The 24,266-nt window shown below is 61.5% G+C and overlaps 1 protein-coding gene across 3 annotated transcripts in view; it reads right to left on the bottom strand.

The window, feature by feature from the left end:
• The window catches only part of ADGRA2 (adhesion G protein-coupled receptor A2), a 67,972-nt gene that overhangs the window by 41,504 nt on the left and 2,202 nt on the right, over positions 1-24,266 (bottom strand). For 2 of the 3 annotated variants that reach the window (XM_075910871.2, XM_075910870.2), the window contains exons 1-2: positions 11,329-11,450; positions 1,564-1,635 (exon numbers count right to left, since the gene is read on the bottom strand). In XM_075910871.2, the coding sequence (XP_075766986.2) occupies positions 1,564-1,635; positions 11,329-11,435 (179 nt within the window). In that variant the 5' untranslated portion in view covers positions 11,436-11,450. Of the gene's footprint in view, positions 1-1,563; positions 1,636-11,328; positions 11,451-24,266 lie in introns of those variants that run through there. The other variant, XM_075910872.2, reaches the window with a different exon arrangement.

Genomic DNA, 24,266 nt, shown 5'->3' on the forward strand with positions numbered 1-24,266 from the left:
CTTCAGAGAAGCCGCCTCCGGGAACAAAACCCCTCAGTGTACAGAGCCCTCTCCTACATACCTCCAGATCAAATCCATATGGGGCCCATAAATCTCCCCTCCTGAGAGGCTCCCGCCAGAGCGATGCCTTTCACGGGGATACAAGAACGTTGACTTTGTTCGAGGGACAATGTCGCTTTTCATCCGGGCACCCCGCAAATCAACGCCCCCGCAGACGCGGCCAGGCCCAGCGTGGCTTGCCAGAGAGCGTCTGAAGCGGGGCTTGTTTCCTGGAGCCCCCGCGAGAGCCTCTCGCCGCAGCCCCCGGGACGGGGACGGTTTCTCTCTCTGACGCCCCGCGGGCTGCGCCAGAGCAGCTGCTTTTGCTCTCCGAATCGATCGTTTCCCACCGCCGGGCTGCGAACGCTGCGGGGGGCGTCCCGGGGCAGGGGGCTGGATGACGAGGAGACAGACAGCAGAGAAGCAGCACAACACGACCTCGCTCCTTTCTGTTTGCCTCACACAGGCACCTGCCTGGGTCACCTTGGGCACCCAACCTTGATGCCCCACCCCATCCTGTAGAGCAGTGGTTCTTAAACTTTTTAAGACGGAGGAACACTAAACAATCATTTTTTTTTATGAGCAACACCAAGGATTTTTTGTTGAGTGCAAAAAACAAACAAACAAAAAGGTTGGGGGAAAGGAGAAGGTTGAGGGAAAAGTTATTGAGCAAAAAAAAAAAAAGTTGCCTGCCCCTTTAAGGGCGGCCATTTTGAATTCTGTTCTCCGCAACACACCTCCGACTGGCTCGTGGCACACCGGTGTGCCGTGGAACACAGTTTAAGAAACGCTGCCGTAGAGGGCACAGGGACACCACGAGCCGAGGGGCAGTTGTGCTGCTAGGGTCTGCATGGCGAATGCTGCCCGCATGGCACGGGGCTCAGACCCTCCTCGCTCGTGGCAGAGACACAGCTCACGCTGGGTTGGGCTTTAACCGGACACCTAGGGAGGAAAGACGCTGTCCTGCCGCCAGGGCTCCCTGTAAGCCGGGCGCTTGTGCCGCCCAGCGGATTAGCATGGCGCCCCCAGCGAGGGGTTTGCTTCTACTGGTGGTGCACATTCATGTACATAAAATTGATTCCGCACCTGGACGGAACCGATTAGAGGGAAAACTGCCTGTCGCCACTCATCCCCGCAGCCTTCCCGGGCAAAGGGACCCGAGAGCCCGAACAAGGCCGTGGTAACCCGGTGAGCTCAGAGATACAGCCCTGTTCACAGAGAGGAAGACTCAGCCTGACAGGCATCAGCTGTTCGCCCATGCGCCCGTCAGCCAGCGTGGGGGAGGTAGACGTGCAATTCCCCCCACGTACAGCGCCACAACGACAGGCAAATGGCACTGGGCCGGGAGTTTAATTCCATCCACCCCCCCCCCAACACCGTCCCCCCGCCCCCTCCGCCGCAGCACAAACCTCTCCCTCCCCCTCCGCTCCCCTGTCATGTTTGCTCTGCTTTGGCCACTCATCTCCCAGCCCTCGTTAGGAGCCCGGAGCGGGCAGCACGCGCAATGGGCCGACGGGCACTTACAGCTTTTCCAGAACGTGCAGTCCGAAGAAAGAGCCGTTCTTCAGCACCGTGATCTTGTTGTTACTCAAAAGCCTGCGGGGGAAAGAGAAAGGGGAGAGGGTGGTTATTGAACCGGAGTGAAACAAGCGGCCACGGCCGGGGCTAGGTGTGTGGTCCGGAGGGGGCAGCTCCGTTAGCCCCGGCCAGACGGAGGGGAACTGGAAACACCACGAGGTACGCGCCGAGACGTCACGGCCTGGTAGCGAGGAAGGGACCATTCGATGGTCTGGCCTCCTGGACCCCACGGTCCAGTACGAAGCGAGACGGCCCGGGAGCGGCTGTCTGCAGGAACGCCCCAGCTCCTCAACCCTGCGACAGGGCCAGCGTGCGGGGGGGCGAGATGGGCAGGGGGCGGGCGGGGCTCTGAGGGGGGCAGGGTGGGTGAGGGTTGTGCAGGGTGTGGGACTGAGACACTTCCAGAGAGACTCACGAGCTGGCTCCACAGCCTTCGCTGACTGGCCGGGGGCGTTTAGCGCATCCGGAGCCTCATGCACCAAGCTCCAGAGGTCCCGGGTTCGAAGCCAACCGGGGCCTGACCGAGCTGGGGGGGGGGGGCGAGGCCATGGGGGGAGCCCGAGGAGGTGGCAGGAAGAGCGATTTGGGCTCTGCACCTCCTGATGAGGCGAGCCGTGTGCCCCTGGGGCAGGACAGAAGGCGGCCTTAGCAGCTGCACCTGGGCGAGGCGGGAGGACGGTGATGGGGGGAGGCGTGGGGGCCCCTGAGGTTGAGGGGCGCCCCTGGCTCCAGGGACCGGACTGGGGACAGAGCCGGTGGTCACAGCCACCCCAGAGGTGCCGTCGTTCTGGGAGAGCCTCACCCCCACCCCGCCTGGGTGCAACCCAGCTCCAGCGAGCCGCACGGAAAGGGGCCGTGAGCCGCCTCCCGGCTCAGGAGCACCCCCCGGCCGGCGGGTTACGCGTCGCGCTTTCCTGCCAGGCGACTCCAAACCAGACTCGGCGCTTCCCGGTTCCTCTCCCCACCGGCCTGGCTCGCGCTCCCGGCCCTTCCCAAGGCGCACACCCCTCCGGGGACACTCCGCCCGCTGCGGCTGGGTCCCTCCGCTCGGCTCTTCAGCCCAAAGGCAGCAGTTTCTCTGGCCACGAAGGGGCCCTCGGTCCGGCCGGGCTGCGGCGTGGAAGCCGGCCAGCACAAAGGCGCACCCAGCCATTCAGCAGGCAGCTCATTAAAGCTCTTTGGCAGCAATTAGCCCTTTGCCAACCGGGCCCCCAGGCAGCCTCTGCGCTTTTCCCTGCCGCCGGCACGGCCTCCCCGCGCGAGCTGTGCCAGGCTCCCGGGCCTTTCCCGCCAAGGGCTTTCGAGAGCCCCGGGAGGGGCCGGATTCCCACCCCGCATGCCGGCCGCGTGGCGAGCCCGGGCACCGCTCGGAGGCCTCTCCAGGGGAAGCAGCAGGAGCCCCTCGGCAGGGGCGTTTCGGAGGGGCCTGGCACAGAGGCTGGAGGAACAGCTCGGCCCCAGCCCCCAGGGAGGGAGCGAAACAGGCCTGGGGCTTTGCTAAAGGGGCAGCTCCCTGTTCCGCAGGGCAGGGGGAGAGAGAAGTGTGGGAAAGCCAGCCCCGGAGGCGGGGAGGGGCACAGACGGGGTAAATGGGGGGGCGCAGCGCTGCACCCCCACTCCTGTAACTGTCCCAGTGCCGCTGGGGAGGGAGGCTGAGCTGGGGAAATGCGGGCAGCCCCCACAAGCTAGCGGGGGGGGGGGGCAATTAGCCGTTTAGGAAAAGCCCTGCTAGAGGGCGGTGGCAGGCCCTGTCGGTACTGCTGGGAGGGGGGATAGAAACACCCTCCCTTGTCCAGTGCCGCAGCCAGAAGGGCCCCCCTGGGGGGAACAACGGGGGGAGGGACAGGAGGGGAGCAGGCCCCAGTCCCGCACCCCAGAAAACTCGCCAGGAGAAGCCCCCGTGCTCCGATCTTGCTCCCTGGCTGGGGGGGGGGGCCCACTCAGGCCTACTCCCGGCTACGCGCCTGTTGCTGGGGTAACCCCCATCCCGGGGCTGGGGAGAGGAAACCGAGGTGTTTTCCCGGGGTTCCCTGCTTTCAGTGGGTCCCCTCCTGGCCGCCCTGCCCCCCAGCAGCACGCCCCAACGTAGAGCCAGGCCCCGAACCGGGACCTGCCCACCCTGGGCTCTCCCGTGGGGGCGATAAGGCTGCGGCGGCCTATTCCAGGCTCCGCCACACACTCATTACGTGTTCCGGGCAGGTCACTTCACCACACGGTGCCTCGGTTTGTCCCTCTGCAAACCGGGAGAGGACGCTCGCCTGGGGCCACGTTTAATGTGGCGAGGCAGGCACGCCCCCCCCCCCCCGAGACACTCCCCCGGAGCTCGCTTACTGCTTGTAAAGCATCGTGGGTCTCCGTGTGACACACAGAAAAGGGCTGCTCCTGCCGGACAGACGAGGGGAAGCCGCTAAGTGGAGCTAAAAGGAAGCCTTATTTAGGCAGTGCTGTGGGGCGCGGGGGGGCGGGGGAGGGAACACAGGTGGCAGGGAGATGCTCACGGAAAGAAAGCAACCTGGGAACACCTCTTCACTGCGTCTTATAACACGGGAAGGAGAGGCGGCCAACGGCACAGCCCTCGTAAGTGTGAGACAAGGAGTACTCCGCCGCAAGGCAGAGAGCGATCCTGCGGAACTCACTGCCACAAGACGCCACCGAGGCCGAGAATTTAAGAGGCTTTGGAATACGGCAAACAGAAGGGCCAGCGCAACAAGGAGGAGTATTCAACAAACCCAGGAATCTGGGAAGGGCGACCAAAACCTCCTGCTGCAGGCCATGCACTGATCTCACTAACGAGGGCGGGGAGGACGCTTCTGCAGAGACGGGTTCTCCCATCAGCAAGGCTGCCGGGTTTCTTCCGCAGAAGCATCTGGTGCCGGCCCAGACCCTGTGTTCCCAAAGGCCCGGCAGACACATCCGGCTTGGACGTACAATCAGAAACAGGCCTGGAGAGTTTGCACCATGCACAAAGGAAAGCCAGCCACCGGCACAACGTCCTTCCCTGTGTGCGCGGGAGCACACGGCCTTTACAAGCCAGAATGCCGCATGGCGGCTGGAGAAAGCTCTCTGGAGAGGTTCGGTTACCAGCGGGGCTGGGAAGGCAGGGCAGGAAAAAGGATTTTATTGATGTTTGAAGTTGGGGCTGTTTATATAAAGGCTGTTTCTCCAGCTTGGCTGAATGGCTGCTGTGTGTGTGCCGGAGGCAGAGACCCAGGCACGGACTCCGTTAGTTCCTCCTAAGAAAACCCAGCACGGATGCAGAGGGCTCCAGATTTTGTTTGGGTTTCACCACCCCTTTTATAGGCCGGGGTTTGTCGGGAACTGGCAAGGCCGCTCCGGCCCCACTCTTCACCCCCCCAATCCATTGTCTGCCCAGGAAGGCTTCTTAACAAACATCCGGGGGAATATTTCATACAGGGGTTTGCACACTCCTGAAAGCGAGAGGGGGTCACCCGATACGTGGACAAGAGGGATCTAGCAGATACAGTGCGCTTGGACTTTCAGAAGGCCCTTGAGGGGGTCAAAAGTCGGCAATCATGGGAGACGAGGGAACGACCTCTCTTGGATCGGGAACTGGCTGGAAGGCAGGGAGCAAAGGCTAGGAACGATCAGCTTTCACAGAGGAGATGCTCCTGGAACTCGGGGCGGGGGGCTGCGCTGCAGCTCGCCCTGGCTCGAAGGGGTTCCCAGTATTTACAGTTTGATTCCGTGGAGCACAATCAAAATGATTCCCGCCTCCCCGCCAGATCATCATCTGCAAAGGGGGGAAGCAGCGAGGCAAGACCTGCAGACACTATAAAATGCCTCAGGACAGGTGAGGGCAAAGCTGGGAAGAGTTCCCAAAGGATCTCACAAAAGCGGGTGACTGGGCAACAAAGCGGCCAGTTGGACAAGCCGATGCCAACCCCACACGCAAAACGAGGGGTCTGAATTAACCGTCACCGCTCAAGGAAGATCTTGGGATCACTGTGGAGCGTTCTTGGAAAACAGCCACTCCAAGTGCCAAGGCAGCTGAACAAGCTCCTAGAATATTAGGAGCCACCAGGAAAGGAATAGATCGGGGTGGGCAATAACACGGCGACGGTTCGCCAGGATTAGCCCCTGCCGCTGGATTTCCCTGCGCGGCTGCAGGTACCGGCAATGGCAGCTCCCGTTGGCCGCAGATCACCATTCCCAGCCAACAGAAGCAGCGGAAAGCGGTGCGGACCAGGACACCGCTTCCTGCAGCTTCCGTTGGCCAGGAACAGCGATCCACGGCCAATAGAAATGTGATCGCCTGCACCTGCAGGGAAATACAGCAGTGGGGTCCCGCCAGGAGCTACCCTGGTGGACTGGATCCAGCCCTCGGGCCGGTATTTGCTCACCCTGGGAACAGAGAATAGTAAGTAACATACTGCACTACAGAAATCCATGGTACGCCCAAACCTCGCCTGCAGCGCCGGTTGCCCTGTCTCAACAAAGCTTTAGGAGAATCGGAAAAGGACCAGAGAAGGGCAACAGAAACGACCAACCAGCTTCCACGGGAGGAGAGATTAAAAAGACTGGGACACTTTGGCTTTTAAGAGGGGTCCCAGTAGGTTAGAGGGACGCGCTCCCGAGAGCCCGACGGACGCGCTCCCGAGAGCCCGACGGACGTGCTCCCGAGAGCCCGACGGACGCGCTCCCGAGAGCCCGACGGACGTGCTCCCGAGAGCCCGATGGACGCGCTCCCGAGAGCCCGACGGACGCGCTCCCGAGAGCTTGCTCTACGAGGAGCTGTCAGAGGGAACAAAAACAACAGGCCACCCCAGACTTTGCTATAAAGCCACGTGAATGGGAGAGATGAAGGAACTTGGACTCCATCCCGACCGATGGGAAATCTCGGCAAGCGACTGTAACAACGGCACGTTGTCTCCACTGGGGCATCAGAGTCCCTGGCAGGAGCCGGCTCCTACAGCGTGACGAGAACAGAGCCCGGAGGAAGCAGCCAGCTCCCGCCAACTCCCAGCGACCAGGCGACTCTCCGCTCACTGTGTTTGGGCGCACGCCGTCGCAAACCATCTCCGTCCCAGGCGGCAAGTCCCACCGCCAAGGCCAGGACGCCAGGAACAAGCCAGAACGCCAAGAATGGGGGAGAGAAAGCGACCAGGGAAGCGTGATCTACTCCTCCGCGTAACGCGAGGACCCAGGTCGCCCAGTGACAAAGCGCAGGTTGAAAACAAACCAGAGGACACTGGGATTCACTCAAGAGTCAGCCTGTGGCACTGGTTGCCACGGGATGTGGTGCAGGCCAGAAAAGAATAAGCTAAGTCCCTGGAGGGCAAGTCCATCAGCGGCTGTTCACCAGAGGGACACAACCCCCTGCTCCGGGTGTCCCTAAGCCTCTGACAGCCGGAAACCAGGAGGGGGTGACAGGGGAACGGACTGTCGGAGAATTACCCCGTTTTGTTCCTTCCCGCTGAGGCACCAGCTGCAGCCACGGCCAGACGAGACGAGGCTGGACCGACCGTCTGCCTGACCCCGTGAGGCCGTTCTGACACGTGTGCCCTGACGACTCCGCTAAACCAGCCCCAACTGTCTCCCTCTTACCTGGTGCTTGGCCCCATCTCTTGCTGCTCCCAGCGTCTCCCTCCCCAAGGAGCAGAGTGGAAGCTGTCTGGGGGAGGGAGCACGTCTCCGGGCTATGTTTGTACAGCACCTTGCACGGTGAGCCTCCGAGCCCTGGTCAGGGCTGTGAGATTCGACTGCACAACAAGTTACAGCTGATACACACCCGCACGTTACCGCCCTCCCGGACCAGAGTCTGCTCCCTGGCCGGTTTAGCAGCCCCCTTGGCGCTCACAGTACGGCTGACTCTCCCTCCCTCGGCCGTGGCCTCCTGAGCTAAGGACACATTTAAATCCCTCTGCCGAGGGACAAGCAGCCCCTGGGGTCGAGGAGACCCCAGGAAGGTCAGGGAAGGGGCCCCTGCTCTCTCCTCCCCCCTAACAATTAGGCAGCGGCTGGCCTGAGCGCGCTGCGGGGCAGGGCCCTGTGTTAACGAGGGGCCATCCCCCCCGGCACCGCTGTGTCCGCAGAGCCTGGGGATCCCGGGAGGAAATGACGAGCCGCCCTGCTCGCCTTCAAATTGGTTCCACAAGCCGAAGGCTGGAGAAGCGGCACAGGCTGGGCCTGCCACGTCGCACCGCTCCCTCCGCAGCGCCGGCCCTGCACAGGCCCCCGGCAAAAACAAGCAGCAGAACTCTGCACTGGCAGGAAACACTCGGGTTGTACTGGGCTCCGGCAAGCCGAGCCCCCTGGGCCGAGCCACGGCAGCCGACGCCACGGCCCTTCCCAGGGGCAGCCAGCAGCCACCCTGGCTGGGGATCGAGATTCTGAAGAACCGGGCAGCCAGCCCGTCGGCTTTCACCCCCGGAGGAGGCCCCCGCCCGTCTGTGCAGCCAGACGCCCCCAGCTACAAGGCCAAACTCCGACCTGCCCTGAGCGATGAGCCAGCAACACTCGGCCAAAGGCATCGCCATTTGGAATGGCTCGAAACCGACCACTCACTACAGGTGGGACCTCTCTGATCCGGCAACATCCGTGGTCCGGCGTGATTTCAGTGAGCCGGGTGTCCGCTTCACATGGGGGTGGCCAAGTTTCCTGCGGTCCCATAAAGTTTGTTGACAGCCCCCAGTCCTGGCTCTCCGTGTTCTGTTATTTAGCTCGAATTTACCCCTCGCTGGCCTCTAGCAGCCCAGCAAGCTAGACAATACTGATCTCCCGTGGTCCGGGAAATTCTCTGGTTCGGCACCGGTCGGATCCCCAGGGTGCTGGACTGGCGAGGTTCAACCTGCAATGGGCACGCGGCTCTCCTGCGCCCACCGCTGCGACAGGCGCCTCCTGGCAGTTTGTGTTCACGCCTCCTGGGTCACGTCTACGCCACCCGGAAGGGCGACGCTGCTGCCATCGATCTGCCGGGTCTAGAGCAGACGCGCTAACTCGCACGGAGAGGGCGCCCCTGTCCGTCCCGGGAGTATGATCCTGCCTGGCCTTGGGAAAGGTTCACGGGTCTATTTCTGGAGCTTGGCCGGGCCAAGGCGAGGGGGGGCCTGGCCCAGCGCACAGACAGGTCCCAAGATCAAATCAAACCACCGCCCATCTCCCCGGGGAACCCCCCTCCCCCGCCTGCTCCCACCCTGCCCCCATAGGAGAGTGGGAGAAAAAATGAACTTGGCAGCATGTCCTGATGCTTAACAAACTCCAGCTGCTGCAGATCCGGGGGGGAGGGGCGCATGCCCCAAAGCTCAGAGACCCTGCCAGGCACCCCCTCTCTTCCAGCCAAGGGGTTTCTGCTCAGGCACCTCGGCGGGGTTGCCCGCCAGTGATCACGGGGGTCTTACGCGGCAAGCCCAGGCCACGGCTACACCCGCTGCGGGGAAGGCAGGGCTAGCCCGGGAGCCGGCTGTGCCTCCTGGAGCCTGGCAGAGAACATGCAAAAGCCCCATTTCCAGGGCCCGGTTCTCGTCTCCGGCAGGGGAGCGTTGCGACTGTTTCGTGAGGAGCTCTCCAGGGCAGACTCCGCCGGGGTCCCCAGGTCCCGGTGCCAGGCACCAGCCCACCCAGCCAAGGGGGCAAACTCTCCCAGGCTACCGGGCTCCACCGGCAACGGGGCTTCGAAGTGCAGTGAACCAAACAGCGGCATCCTCCTCTCGCGCCCGGGGCAGATGCAAATAAACCGGATTCTTTCTGTTGTCACTGTCCTCTCCGTTTGAATCACACACTGTTCTGGGCAATGCCCGGGGCCTCCTAAACGTGACACAGCCTGGAGGGATGGGAATGGTTAACCGGCGGCTGGCCGGGCCGGAGCAGCCTGCCACGCGTGGGCGGGGGACGCTCCCGCCTCCCTGTTTGCGCGTGAACCGGTGAGACGTCACCTCGAACCAGTGAACCGATTCGACGGGATTTTACGTCCCCATCTTGATCCGGCCTTGACCGAGAGGGGCCTTGCAGTGCTCTCTGTTGCCATAGAGACGCCCCAGCTCCCGCAGCCCGAGAGGGGAGATACCCGGCTGGCGGGGGCAAAGGGGCAGCTGGAAGGCTGCGGGGGCAGAGAGGAACGGAGGCAGGAGCTGGAACGCCTTTCCCTGAGGCTTCAAAGACTCCGGCGCCAAGCGCAGCCCATGCAATGAACCCTCGGTGCCCCCTTTCGACCTGCGGGGCACGGCGGCATCTCCCCTTCTGCACAGCGACTGCTTCATTCTGCCTTGCTGACGCAGAGCGAGGGGACCCTGTTTGGCAGATGGGGAAACCGAGGCAGGAAGGGGACGGGCATTGCCCAGAGCCGCATACGCCAACGTGTAACAGAACCCGCCAGTCTTGACTGCCATCAGCGAGGCGCGGCACGCCATCAGACCACGCCATTAGGCCACACATCCTTCCCCCACCCCTCACTGGGGAAAATCCCAGGAGCCGTAGCCACCAGTCTTCTGCTCTAACCACTAAGCCACACTCCTCTCTCCCCCTGCTCCTCCCCCCAACAGTCCCCTTGTCCCAAATGACGCCACATCGGCCTCCTCATTCTGCACTAGGAAGCAGGTGCAGCCTCCTCCTCCCTCCTGTGCCGCAAGAGAGCCCAGCTCAGAGCAGGATGGAAAATCCCGTTTCTGAAGTGGTTAGACGTTACGGTAACCTATTAAGTGGGGCCTGTGGGTGGGGGCCCAGCCTGGCTGCAGAAGGCCCCGGCCCCGTGGGGCAGCCTGCGGCACGGTGGCTCTGCCCCTCCATGGCTGGGCTGCTCCCGGGGGCTGATTAACTCGTAAGCATCACCCGGCGGTCTGGAGACAGGGGCCCTCGCTGCCATAGGGAGCGGCAGAGCAAGACCCCTCTGTCCCTCTGCACCCGTGGGGGGCAGGGGGCTCAGTGTCTGAGGCTCTCTCCCCGGGGCTGCCCACAGAGACAGGATCGCAGCGCTGGCGGGAACGGTACGTCCCGGGGGGGGGGAGCACATGGCCCCACTGGGGAACGGGCCCAGCCACCCAGGGCTGCTCACCAGCCCGCAGAGAAGGCCCAGGCTCCCCCCGTGCCATCCCAGCCCAGCCGAGGTTCCTTCCCTCGCCTTCCAGACGTGCCGCAGGCCACGCTCGGAGCCCCGATGGGCCGCACGTGGCCCCCCCGGCGCCAGACGATACTCCCTTCTAGGCGCCAAAACCAAGCTGCGGTGCACGTGGCGGGTGGAAGACGAGAGCCCTGTGGGCGGGGGAGAATCCTCGTCCCTTTCCCACGAAGCAACGGGGGGGGGGGGGGAGGAGTCATGGCCCCGGCCATCGCAGGAGACCCCTTCCTCTCGCTGGCTGTGGCCCCCTTCCGAAGCGGCTCTGCGTGGCACCCGGTCCCTGAACCGACGGGGGTAACCGGCCACCAGGCAGAGCGCGACAGGCCTCTAAGAAACTACCCGGAGTGTCGACAGGATGCGAGTCCCAGGCCCATCCCTCCGTCCCCGCCCCGCGTAGGCCACGGAAACCGCACACAGGGCAGGGCCCCCCCGCCTGTCCGAGGGGACAGTCCCCGTTACCCCCGAAGAGCCCCGAGGGGCTCGCTCGCTGAAGCCGGGCACAGGCCCAATCCCGAAGCGGGGGATCCAGCCGAGAGGTGCTGCCCTGCCCACTGAGCGCAGGACGGGAGGCGCCGTGCTCCCCGTTCCCGCGGCGCGAGGGCAGACCCAAGCCAGGCCAGCTGGCCCCACGGTGCTCTCACCGCTGGCCCCCGGTCTCAGGGACGGTCCCCGGCAGTGCCGGCTGCTCGGCGCGCTCTGTCCGTGTCACGCACCCGCGCGGCTCGTACGGGCCCTCGGCAGCCTCCATCCGCCCATGGCGGCTGGGAGCTGAGTCACGGCCTGCCAGGCCCCTGCCTCCCTCTCCAGGCCCAGCTGGGATGCATCTCTGGAGCGGAGGGGGTGGTGCCCCCCTCGGCATGCGGCCTGCTGGGCCTCCGGGCCAAGCCCCCCCGGGGGTGTGTGGCCGGGGGGATTCCATTCCACTGACACAATGGGAATCTCTCCCCACAGGGCTGCTGGCTCTGGCAGGGGCGACGGCGGCTTCACAAGGCGGCCTGGCAGCACAGCCGCTGGTGCGCGCCACGGGATGGATTTCAGGGCTGCACGGCCCAGGCCAGAGAAAGCCCCCGGGTGCCACCGCACGGCGCAGATGGAGGCCCGGAGGACGCTGGGTGGGCCGCCTGGGGGCAGATCTTCCCGTGGGGCAGCCGGCTCCTAAGTCATGGTGAAAATTCCACCCGAAGGAACTTGCCCGCGGTGCCGAGGGGAGTCGGTGGCAGAGCCGGGAGCGGCACCCCGATCTCCTGAGTCTCGCCCAGGGTCGTAAGCCCCGGACCTGCCTTTGCCACACTGCCCCAGCCCTGCCCAACCCCCTAAGAGATCCGTGCCTCCACTCCAGTGCAGTGGAAACGAAAAACCCAGCTGGCCCCTGTCGCTCTCCTCCTTCAGGATGTGTCCAGGGCCCGTAGGCTTAGGGGTAAGGCCGGCTGGGCCCCTCCTGCCCCCCACGGACAAGGGAGGCCTGCCACGGGCATTAGCCCACAGGAGAGCAGGGACCGCAGCGGGCGTAGAGTCGGCACTTGGGGACGCGCAGGGCGGGGCTGCCCTGTGGGGCGCTCTCCCCTGAGTCCCTGGCGGGCCCGGGGGCGGGTGGGGGGAGGGTCCCAGGCCAGCCCGCTCGCTACACAACTCAGCGGGGATGAAAAATGAAACCAGGCTCTGTGCGTGGCCGCAGGGCCTCCCTTTACTGCGCTCCTGCCTCCCCTCTCCCGGCCGCTTCCTGTTATCGGCTCTTTCTGGCGCGTGTTTACTTAGGACTCCCCTTTTCCTGCCCCCCTCCCCCCGCGGCTTGGCTCTGTAATGAAGCAAAGAGCAGGAGGGGGGAGGGTCTTAGGGGGAGCTGTGTGGGGGCTGGGACCAGCCACCGGCCTCCCAGGTCCCCTCGCCCCCTCTCCCGGCCAGGCTGTCCCGGAGCCCTTCTCCTCCCGGCCGGCTGCCCCTGAAAGCGGCGCGGTCGTTCTCCGGAGCAGGGCCCTGCTTTGGCTCGGGATGCGCTGGGGATCCTCAGAGCAGGGAGCGCAGGAGGGACGCCCCCGACCCGAACGTTAACCCCCGAGAGTCCCTTGCCAGGCCTGTTCCAAACGTTTGCTCTCGAGTCTCCTGCGGGGGGGGGGGGGGGGGGGGGGGCGCAAAAGACCAGGCCGCTCTGCTCAGAAGGGGCCGAAAATATGAACCCTTGGGCACCTGCAGACCCCGCAGCGCCCAAGGGAGGCACCTGAAAAGCCAACGCTCCCGCTCTCACGAGAGGCCGTACAGACCCACTGGGCAGGGGGCCGGGTGTCCGGAGACCAGGGCTCTGTCCCCAGCTCAGCCACTCATCTGCTGTGCGACCGCAGGCAAGGCTCGGCCTCTCGGTGCCTCAGTTTCCCCTCCTACCCTGCATCAGTCTTGTCCATTCGGCGAGTCCACTCTTCAGGGCAGGAACCGACTACACGTGTGTCCAGTGCCTGGCCCAATGGGGCTAGACCTCAGCTGGGCCCGCGGCAATCTCGCGAATCCCTAGAAACCCCACGTGCACAACAAAGCGGAGCTCCTCACGCCCCTCTTCCCCCCCTCCCGGGGGGTCACGCTGCAGCCACACCCGGCGCTTTCCCCGGCTAATTGAGCGAGGGCTGGAAAAGTCTCTGTGGACAATGCGGGGATTAGGAATTAAAGCACCGAGTCAAATGGAAGTAACTGGCGGCAGCCCAGCGGGCAAGGACCGGACAAACAGCACCACCCTGGAGAGCCCCAGCCAGGAGCCACGGCCACAGCCGCTCCGGCCCTCGGGGACCCCTTCGAGCCCGGAAACTCGCGGCTTCTGTCCCACCCTGGGGGCCCCCAGCGTGAAGCATGTTTGGGGCTGTCAAAAACCCGCCGCGCGGCCTCTCCCGGAGCGTCCAGCGGTTTGACATTAATGGCGCGGGATCGCGGGGTGCCGAGTCCTGCAGCAGAGCGGCAACGTGGGGGATTGGCGCGGGCTGGGGTTTTTAATCTCAGAAGAGGAGCCAAAAGTGAAAAAAACAAGGCTGTTTTCTCAAGCGCGCTGGAATTCGCTTGGATAAACAACGGCTCCAGAAACAGGCCGGCTAGAACAATAAACTTCCTCCGGACCCCACCGAAAAAGGACGTGGCGCGGCGCTAGCCCCCTCGGTCAGAGCACGGCGGCTGGAGACGTGCAGCAGAGAGGCCAAGGCAGCCCAATGGAGGGGGAGATTTATGCTTTGCTTTCTAAGTGCATTAATTTAAAGCACATGGCCCCGGAGCGGATACGTTACAGGCCCCGGGAGAGGGGGAAGGGGAGAACTCATTGGTTTGCACCAGCCTGTCTGAAAGGGGGATTTCATGCGGGCGGAAGGCAATGCGCCTTCTCATTTTTCTCCATCCAATTGCAGAATAAATTTTGTCCTGCGCACCGAGGCATGTGCAGATGCGCACCACCCAGACACGCACACGCTGCCAGCTGTGGGCACTCTGCTAATCTGCTGGGCAGCACCTGAATCTCTTCTGGGCGGCTGCCCAAGCACTCAGCTTACTGGGAACAGTGGGGGAAGGTGCTAGATTACAAGCCACAGGGAGCAGCAGCAGTACCCCCCGTAGGCGTAACCCCGACAGGGCTGGGTGATCTCTGCTGGTGGGCCAGAGGGGAGCCCTCTCTGCTGCCAACCGCAGGCTACGGTGTGAAATGGACACAAAGCCACTAAATCCATCTTAGCGGCCCCAGCTCCCTGGGGTTTCAGCTCAAACGCCGGAAAACCTCTGCACCCCACTCCCGGCCCCCTGGGGTGCAGCTTCCCTGGAGGCCGGCGCGCAATCTCCCGGCCGTGTCGGGGCCCTTACCTCCCAGCCGGCTCCCCCCGGGTTTTCACACGCTCAGGTGCCCAGGGCGTTGCCGGGGCTCACGGCCAAGCAGGCCTGACCGTTATTGTTCCAGCCTTCGCTTTTGTTCAAACAGGAAAAATACATCCCAGCGAGTGTGTGAAGCAGCCAGCCCGGTGCGGGCGGCGAGACCTCCGCGGCACATCAGACCCCGAGCGGGAAGGGAGGGGCGGCTCTCTGCCCCGGCAGGGGCTTGGCAGGCGGCTGCGCGCTCAGTGCTGCCAAAACAATCAGGAGCTTGGCTCCGCACCCGGGAGGTTTGCTTAGCGCAATTCACGTCAGGTCTCCTTTGCCTCCAGGAGACCCCTTCTCCTTCCGGGGCCCGTGTGCGCGAGGCCGAGCGTCTCACGCCATCACCTGACTCCCGGAGCCGGGGCTTTCCGCAGAGTCACCGAATCACGCGAGCCCAGCACGGGGGATCCGCTTCATGCACCAGGCCAGGAAGCCGGGACTCGCGCCAAGTATCCCGAGTCCGGGCTGCTGGGTTCTTCTCCCGCGACAGGCTGTGTGAGACGGGGCTCATGGGCAGATCAGCCTGGATCCGGGGCTCTTGCCCCTCCCTCGCCAGCAGCCCGTGGTGAACGGCGACGCGAAGGCCCCTGACTCCATGATCGGCCCTCGCTGCACCCCCAAGGCCTGCCTGCCTCCTCCCCCGGCCCACGTGTCAATCAGACCCTCGCCAGGCCCTGTCCTAACCCTCCTGTGCGCACCTGGGAGGAAAATACGACCTTGGAGACGCCCACTGCAGCCCAGCGAGGACCAGGGATGGGGGAGGGGGGCGCCCAGGTATTTTCGTGCCGCCTGCTAAGGGAAAGGTGAGCCAGCTGTGCCCAAGTGGCAGGCACGTTAGGTTACACCAGGTTCGGGGCAAGGCACCCTGGGCGGCTGCTCACGCCTCAGGTGAACGCCCCAACACTGGGGCAGGGGGCCCGGACAGTCTCCTCCACACACCCCATCAGGCTCCGTTTATGCACCTGGAGGGCAGGAGAGTTTACACCACGGCGAGGCGCAGGGAGCAGTGGGGGCGAGCACGCCTTGGCGCTCTCACCATGCTAGGGACTCTGAGCCCCCACCCCCAGCACCCCCTGCAGGAAGCGCCGTGCCACAGCTGGATCAGGAACATGACCCTGGCAAAGTGCCCCTGCGCTGGCAAAGGGGGTGCGTGGATGCTCCCCTCATTGTGGAACGGCCACTGGGGGATTTGAACCTGGGACCTTCGGAGTCCCTACAGCTCGGGCTATAAAGCCAGCTGGCTCTCGGCTCAGGCTGCGGAGCTCCCTTGTTCTTACCTCTCGCCGCACGTGGGCTAAGCGCCACGGCCTGCCTGGGACAGCACCCGCACCAGGGCTCCGTCGGTACAAGCCTCCTGCGGAAGAGCCACCGGCGTGCTCATTTGCATAGGTCGCGCCCTCATTTACATTTCCTCTTCCTCTCCCTTTTGCGCAAAAGCAGCCCTGTGCGCACGGCGTCTTTTCGTGCAAAAAACCCCTCTCGTGCAAGAGCCGTGCTTCCTCGTTTTCTGATGGGGAGGGCAGGCACTCCGCCCCCAGATCACCTACAGCAGGCACCCTGGGGGGCCTGGCTCTTGGGAAGGCAACGCCTCCCCCTGCCTAGCGCACCCGCCGTCCCAACCTAACACCTGCTGCTGGTTCCCAGCCAACAGCCAGGCCCTGGGTGCTGAGCGGGGTGTTCAGGAAGGAGTGAAAGTCACACACGTCTGTCTGTCTGTCTGTCTGTCTGTCAGCCCTTCGGTGGCTCCAGCCCTCGCCACGGCCAGGCCGTCCTGCGTGGCTGCCTGGCCCCCTCACCAAGCAAACCACCTCCCGGCTCGGGGGAGCGGAGCTGCGGCAGGGATCCCCGGCTGAGAGCGCGTCGGGCCGAGGGCCGCCTGCGGAGACGCCCGGAGAGGACGGCGGGGAAGGGCTGCCTGAGGCATCTGGCTTGGCGAGGGACCCCCCCCTCCCGCCATGGGCTGGGGGCAGCAGGTGCTCGGCATGACGCAGGGAGCCCCTCCGCTTGGCCACCCAAACCTGGCGCCCACAGCACCAGCTGCCAGCTCCCATTTCAGAGCGGGGCCGGAGCCAGGACGGGGCGGGGGGGCCCTGGCCGAGCCAGCTGCCCTCCGCAGCTGTCCCCAGAAGCTCCTGGCGGGATGGCTCGGAGGCCGGGTGCAGCTGAGCCTTTCGGGGTGGATTCGGCACAGCCCGGGTGCAGCCGCTGGGGCGGGGGAGGGGAGTGTCTAAGCAACGTCGGGGGGCAGGAAAAGCAGCTGCTTTCAGCCAACGTGGCTCCAAGTAGAACTCCTTTCCCTACCGCCTCCAGGCCAGGAGAGAGCCGCTGCTAGGGTGAGAAGGGACTTTTCCACTGGGCACTTGGTAATTCCCAGCTCTGCCACTGACCTACTCCGGGGCCTTGGGTGAGTCACTTCCCCTCCCCATGGGCAGGACAGGGACAGCAACACTGCCCGGCCTTTGTGAAGCCCTCAGAGCTCTCTTGCCCCACAAGGTACGAATCCTGACAACACCCCCGGAAGGGAGGGCGGTGCTGGGTTCCCCATTCTCCGGAGCGGAAACTGAGGCAGAGAGAGGCTAAGATCACACCAGGCGAGAACATAAGAACAGACCAGTCGTCCCTGGAGCCCAGAGTCTCCCGCCTCCTGGGGACACCCTTTTAGGTATTGAAAGCTGCTGTCTTCTCCCCTCTCCGTCTTCCCCTTTCCAAACTAAACCAGCCCAATTCCTTCAGTCGTCCCTCCTCGCTCCTGTTCTCTCGACCTTTCATCATTCTCGTCGCTCTTCTCTGGACCCTCTCCGATTTCTCCTCCTTTTTCCTGAAATGTGGTGCCCAGCGCTGGACACACTCCGCCAGCTGAGGTCTAATCAGCAGAGTGGAGCCGAGGAAGGACTCCTCGTGTCTGGCTCACCACACTCCTGAGGATGCCGCCCAGAAGCACGTTTGCTTTTTTACAACTGTGTCACTGTGGACTCACATTTAGCGTGTGGACCCGTAGATCCCTTTCTGCAGGACTCCTTCCTAGGCAGTCGCTGCCCATTCTGTGTGTGTGACACGGCTTGTTCCTTCCTACGTGCAGCACTTTGCAATGGTCCTTATTGCACTGGTCTTGTGCTAGATAAAGGGGTAAGTAGTTCCATAGTCAACCTGTGGAACTCCTTGCCAGAGGAGGCTGTGAAGGACTATAACAGAGTTTAAAGAGAAGCTAGATAATATCATGGAGGTTAGGTCCATAAAAGGCTATTAGCCAGGGGATAGAATGGTGTCCCTGGCCTCTGTCTGTCAGAGGCTGGAGACGGATGGCAGGAGACAAATCGCTTCATCATTGTCTTTGGTCCACCCCCTCTAGGGCACCTGGTGCTGGCCACTGTGGGCAGACAGGATACTGGGCTAGATGGACCTTTGGTCTGACCCAGTCCGGCCGTTCTTATGTTCTATGTTAAATACCATAAAATCTCGAGTATAATGTGCACCGATGTAACTTCCCTGCTTAGTTTCTCCATGCCCGTCACTCCTCCATCATATCCCCCCTTAGTCATCTCTTCCCTAAGATCAACGGTCCCAGTTCTTATAATTTCTCCCGGAAGTTAACTGGTTAAACATCACGTGAATGGAGCTTTACATTTTCACCTCCCCGCCCAAGGTGCCTAACAACTTTGGGCTGCTCCGCCCGTTCCCTCGCCAGCCCGGCTAAATCACAACGAGACACGCCAGGGTCCCTCTGCCTCGGAGATAAGAAAAAGTGGGGGGGGGGTGTGGGGGAGGAAGCTGCCACAGCAGCAGCCCAATAAATAACAAGTAAGTGGCCGAAAGGGGTTCCAGAAAGAAGCCAGCTGCCAGGCCCGGGCTCAGCAGGACTCAGCAAGGGGAGTTCAAGTAGAACTGGAAATTGGTCATAAGGCGAAACCCTATATTCCCCCAGACAAGCTGTAATTTCGGTGCAATCACGCTGTGCGCAGAAACGAGGCCTGCCTGCGAATTCCACATCTGGAAGCGGTTTGCGTGTGTGGCAGCAGGGTTGGCTGTCTGGGCCTCGTTAAGGGCTCCGTGCTTTTTCCATTAGGCTATTAGCACAAAGGTCAGGCAGAGGGGGCAGGAATTAAAACCTTGTTAATACCCGGCTGAAAGGGTCCCGGCACCTGGCTGCACCTTCGGGCGCCCTTCAAAAGTGGGCCCGAGCGGCAGATCTGTGTCGCTCTCCCCCCAGTGGGGCGATGCCGGGCCAGAGCCCCAAGGAAGGGGGGTGCGCTGGACTCATAACACAGCAGCAGCATTCACGCCAGGAACGGCGGCTACAGAGGGGCCGTGAGACGCCCAGCGCTGGAGACAAGTACCAGCCTCAAGTCCGGTTGCTCAGGCCTGGGGCAGAGGTCGAGCGCTGGAGGCGCAGGAATCAGCGCGCTCCCAAAGTCTTTCAATGCATCTTCATTCCCATGCACCTCAAAGTGCAGGGAGAGACGGGTTCCCGGGGCCCCCCGGCCTGGAAGCTAGAGCACAGGAGCCCAATTGGGAAACCAGATTTCGATTTCCAAAGGGGCCGACGTTTGCAGCAGGAACGCAGGCCTGGACTCTGCCGAGCAGACGAGCCGTTTCCCTAGAGAAGTGCTGGGAAACCCGTCACTTGGGCCTTTTAAAGAAGTGACCGGAGGGGGGATGAAGCCCCTTGTCTCTAAGGAAAGAGAAAACAGTCTGGCGAGCCTGGTGCGTTTCACAGAGTCCCGGGGCAGGCAGAGACCTCGGGAGGCAGCCCCTGCCCAAAGCAATCAGCCCAGCCGGGGCTTTGTCAAGCCGGGATTTAAACACCTCTGGGGATGGAGACTCCACCCCCGCCCTAGGGAACCCATCCCAGCGCTTCCCCGCTTCTTCCATTACTAATCCGAAGGGCTGGCGCGGATAGCGGCTCTGTGCGCCACCCAGGCTAGAGTAGCTGTACAAGTGCCCACACACGGAAAGGCTCAGACGCTGACCCACACGGCCGTGGGCACCAGTACAGGCCTGTGCACGAGGGCGGGGGAGAGACAGTCACAGGCGAGTGCAAACTAGCAACTTCTGTCCAGGCTGCACGAGGATATTCGTGGCCTGAACACCCCTCCCCCTTTGCACACTTCCCCCGCACGCGAGCGTGCCTGCCCTGGGCTCGTGCCGCGGGTGCGAGAGAACAGCGCAGGCGGAGGCCAGTTTCTAAGAGCTGCATGCTGAAGAAATTGCTCTGGATTTTTTTCCACAATAACAAAGCAGAACAGGCCTCACCGGAGCCAGCAACACCCCCTACCTGCAGCTGTTCCATTTCCTTCGAAATTGGCTCCAGGTGACGGTACTGCTTTGGCAAGAGGTGGGAGCCAAGACACGCAGAATGCCGTGCGAAGGCCGCGGGGGCTATTCAAGGCTTGACCGTCCAAGAGGCTGAGCAACTTCGGCTTGCACGGCCTTCGATGGGACGGGCGGGCGCCAGGCCCCTTGCAGGATCAAGCCGGAGCCGTGTGCGGGAGCCTCCCGGGCCCAAGGCGAGGACTGCAGCCGAACGGCAGAGCAGACAGACCCCGGCAGGACGCCCCAGGGGTCTCTGCCCACCAGGTTCCTCCTTCGCCAGGGACTCTCCACCCCCGGGAGTTGATTTCTGTCGGTCACTGTGAGCTGGCATGTCCCCGGCTGGGTCCCCCTCCCTCTGCCAAGGCCTGGTCCCCGTGGGGGGAGTGAAAACGAGCGGCGCTGCCTCTATTCAGGAGGTTTCCCCGGAGGAGCAGCCATGCCGGAGAACACGGAGTCCGGGCCTCTCATCCACGCTGCTAAGGAAAGACCCCCAAGCAGCGCAGGCACCTAGACCGGGGAGCTCGGGCAACCCTGCAACTCGAACGGAGGCTCCGCGTCACCACAACCCTGGACACAGTCACACGAACCCAGGGTCTCGGGTGCACGGGGTCTTGGCTGCCCCTCCTCCTGTCTGCCCTGTGGCGGGGAGAACTGTGTTACCAGCGAGGCGTCCCACCGAGGGGTGAATAGGCCACGTCTACACTGCAGGTTTCTTGCGCAAGAACTTTTTGCAGAAGTGATCTTCTGTCCAAAGTTCCTGCGCAAGAGTGCGGCCGCTTGTGCCAGACAGCGCTGATGGCCATTCGCAGAACGGCCATCAGAGCACCTGTGCTTTTCCCATAGGGGTTTCTCGCACAAGAAACCCGTTGTCCATCCACACACGTCTTTTTGCACAAGAGCTCTTGCACACAAAGTCTTATTCTTCGTAGAAAGAGAACTAACTCTTGCGCAAAAAGCCCCGTCTTCTGACGATCTGCTGCACTTTTTCTTGTGCAAAAATGCGCTTGTAGCGTGGACGCGCTGTGAGTTTTTGTGCAAAAAACTCTGCAGTGTAGACAGAGCCTAAACAGCCGCAAGTGCGGAGACTCTGAAGCCATCACACCCCACCTTGCCGTTTGAAAGAGAGAAAAAGAAGAGGAGACACTCCCAATGCAAACAAGGGGGGGCTCTAAGACCCTAGCCAGCCACCCTCTGGCTGGAACAGGCGTGTGTCCTGCCTGCCCCGGCTGCAGCTCCCACTTTCTGGTCTCCTCCAGCCTCCCCGGGCAGGCATGGTGGGTCAGGGAGCGTGCTCCGTGGGTTGTAGCACGTAGCGCCTCACCCAGGGCCCGTGCCCCCCCGTGCCGTGCTGGTGACATCAGGGTCTGGCAGAAAGCACTCCCACGGACACAGAAACAAGCCAGAACTAGGGCTGGATTCTGGCCAGACCCGAATTAGAGCCCAAGTGTCCTTGCTATTCTAGACAAACTACACCCGGCCATGTCCCCAGGCAAATCTGCTGCTTCCCCACTTCATCTAAAGACTCTCTCCTGGAGAGTTACTCGAGAGCTTGGCCCATAAGCGTTCCCCCAGCAGATCCTTCTCAGGGGGTTGGAAGGGCAACTATGTTTTCAGCAGAAAAGAGACGCGCGCCATGTGGTTAGTGCGGGACCAGAAACTGTTCACGTGCTGCGGGGAAGAGAGCAGGGTAGGTGCAGCTAGAGGGAACAAAACAGCACGTCCAGGGACCTGGACCAAACAGAGCACCCAGCGATTCTCGAGAGCTCATTGCGGCTTTGCCGCATTGAACCCGAGGGACAGCCAAGTCCTTGACATTCAGTGGGCTCTATAGAGGCTGCTCATCCACAAGCAGCCTCTGGTTTTCCTAGAATCATAGAATACTAGGACTGGAAGGGACCTCAAGAGTCATCAAGTCCAGTCCCCTGCCCTCACGGCAGGACCAAATACTGTCTAGACCATCCCTGGTAGACATTTATCTAACCTACTCTTAAATATCTCCAGAGATGGGGATTCCACAACCTCCCTGGGCAATTTATTCCAGTGTTTAACCTCCCTGACAGGTAGGAACTTTTTCCTAATGTCCAACCTCAACCTCCCTTGCTGCACTTTAAGCCCATTGCTTCTTGTTCTATCCTCAGAGGCCAAGATGAACAAGTTTTCTCCCTCCTCCTTGTGACACCGTTTTAGATACCTGAAAACGGCTCTCATGTCCCCCCTCAATCTTCTCTTTTCCAAACTAAACAAGCCCAATTCTTTCAGCCTCCTTCACAGGTCATGTTCTCTAGACCTTTAATCATTCTCGTTGCTCTTCTCTGGACCCTCTCCAATTTCTCCACATCTTTCTTGAAATGTGGTGCCCAGAACTGGACACAATACTCCAACTGAGGCCTAACCAGCGCAGAGTAGAGCGGGAGAATGACTTCTAGTGTCTTGCTCACAACACTCCTGTTAATGCAGCCCTGAATCATGTTTGCTTTCTTTGCAACAGCATCGCACTGTTGACTCATATTCAGCTTGTGGTCCACTATCGCCCCTAGATCCCTTTCTGCCGTGCTCCTTCCTAGACAGTCGCTTCCCATTCTGTGTGTGTGAAACTGATTGTTCCTTCCTAAGTGAAGCACTTTGCATTTGATTCTTCCATCTGGAAAAGGTTTAGACTAAATCACAGCGAGTGCTGGACACCGACGTCTGGGGTCACCGAGTATCTGTAGCTTTCTGCCTGTCGGTTTCACGTCAGGTTGGAGTGGTGCCCCGCGAACCCTCATTGCGTGCCCAAGCAGGGTTGTGACTTTGCATCGCCAGCTGCTGAGGTAAGACTCGAGCAGCAAATGAGCTTCTTCCTGCAAGAGCCACAGCCCTGAAGATTAGCAATACCGAGCCACGTGAAATTGGTGAGAGGCGACTGCACTGCGCCACTCCTGTACTCCCAGGCCCCGCCGCTCAGAGCCGTTGGGTTCTCCCCTCGACAGCATTTCAGCAGCAGCTGGGCAAGCCCCGGAGCCGCCGAGCCACGCCCCAGTTCACCAGCACATCGGAGCACACGCTTGTGAATCAGGGCCCCAGTGCCCATTTGGAAGAGGCAGGGATGTCAACTGAAAAAAAGACACAGGGGTTTTCTCTGGGCAGTGAGAACAGTGATCCGAGGTCTCTTAACGGAATTCCTCCGTTCTATGTGGTCGTATCTAAAGGAGAGAGGCTGGGTATCACGATTACGTATGGAATTCACTAGTTTTATCATTTTGTGACTAATTACTGTTGTATTAGCAGAGAGACATCTTGAGTGGCATCTTTGTGGGAAGATTTTTCATGTTGCCAAAATAGGTTATATTCTCTCTATATCTACATGCTCAACTGTGTGCGCACACGCACGCACACACACAAGCCACGACTAGCCAACAGGACTAGAGAATCTGTACGTTTGATTTTGCTGGGACTCGTGATTTTCACAAAGCACTGTGCACCCACCCTCTGAGAAGCAGACGGTTTCAAAGCGATACAAGCCAGGCACACGAAATCACTGCTCACTTTCGACAATCTTAGCCGAGAGGACTGCTGTTCTAGCACACAGGCTAAACCAGGGCCGGGGGGAATCAAGGTACGTTAGTGAACAGAACCCCAAACGTGTCAGGCACAAGGACACCGTGACCCCACTTCCTCTGCACTTGAACAAGCCAATCAGCCACTGCATGAACACGTCACGGCTTTAAAAACAAAGTCCCTTCTTTTGGAATCAAAACCACCCAACACGCACCATGCCACTAACTACTAGCAGCTCCGAAATAAACGGGATCCAAGAGTAAATCCGAACCAGAGTTAACACCCAGACAAGAACATTGCTCGGCTTTTAAAAAATTGCTTCCCCCCACCCCCGCCTGTGTGCTGGAGCATGGAAAACGCGTCCTGACCTACAAACACTTCTCCACACGCTTGACTTTACACCCGCAGTCTCTGGGACTTCAGTAAGACAAGTCACAATGTGTAAAATGGAGCACAGGCCTAAGTCTTTGCAGGATTCACACACATGCTTAACATCCCAGTCCCAGTGGGCAGTCCGGGTGAACCCTGCTTCCTGCACGTATGGCTAAGCATGCGCAAAAACCTCGGCAGGATGAGCGTAAAGTATCATTAGCATTGCCTTGAACGATGGCGTGGAGGTTCCAAGGACTTTGAAGAAACGTTTCAACTATGAGACCTCTTGTGTGCTTACAAAACACACCAAAAACCAAGCGCTGCGATGAAAAGACAGTGAAACTTTTAGAAATATCCCAACTTTACGCTGCCAAAATCAGACTGAGGTGGGGGGAGGGAGTTATTTTAAGAAACATGCGCGCTGTTATGATTTCCAGGAGAAACCGTTGTTTTCAAACAAAAGCTCTCTGTGTAAAGCGCCAGAGATTGC

This window comes from Pelodiscus sinensis, chromosome 28, assembly GCF_052426305.1.
Source record: "Pelodiscus sinensis isolate ZL-2025 chromosome 28, ASM5242630v1, whole genome shotgun sequence".
NCBI classification, from domain to species: domain Eukaryota; kingdom Metazoa; phylum Chordata; order Testudines; family Trionychidae; genus Pelodiscus; species Pelodiscus sinensis.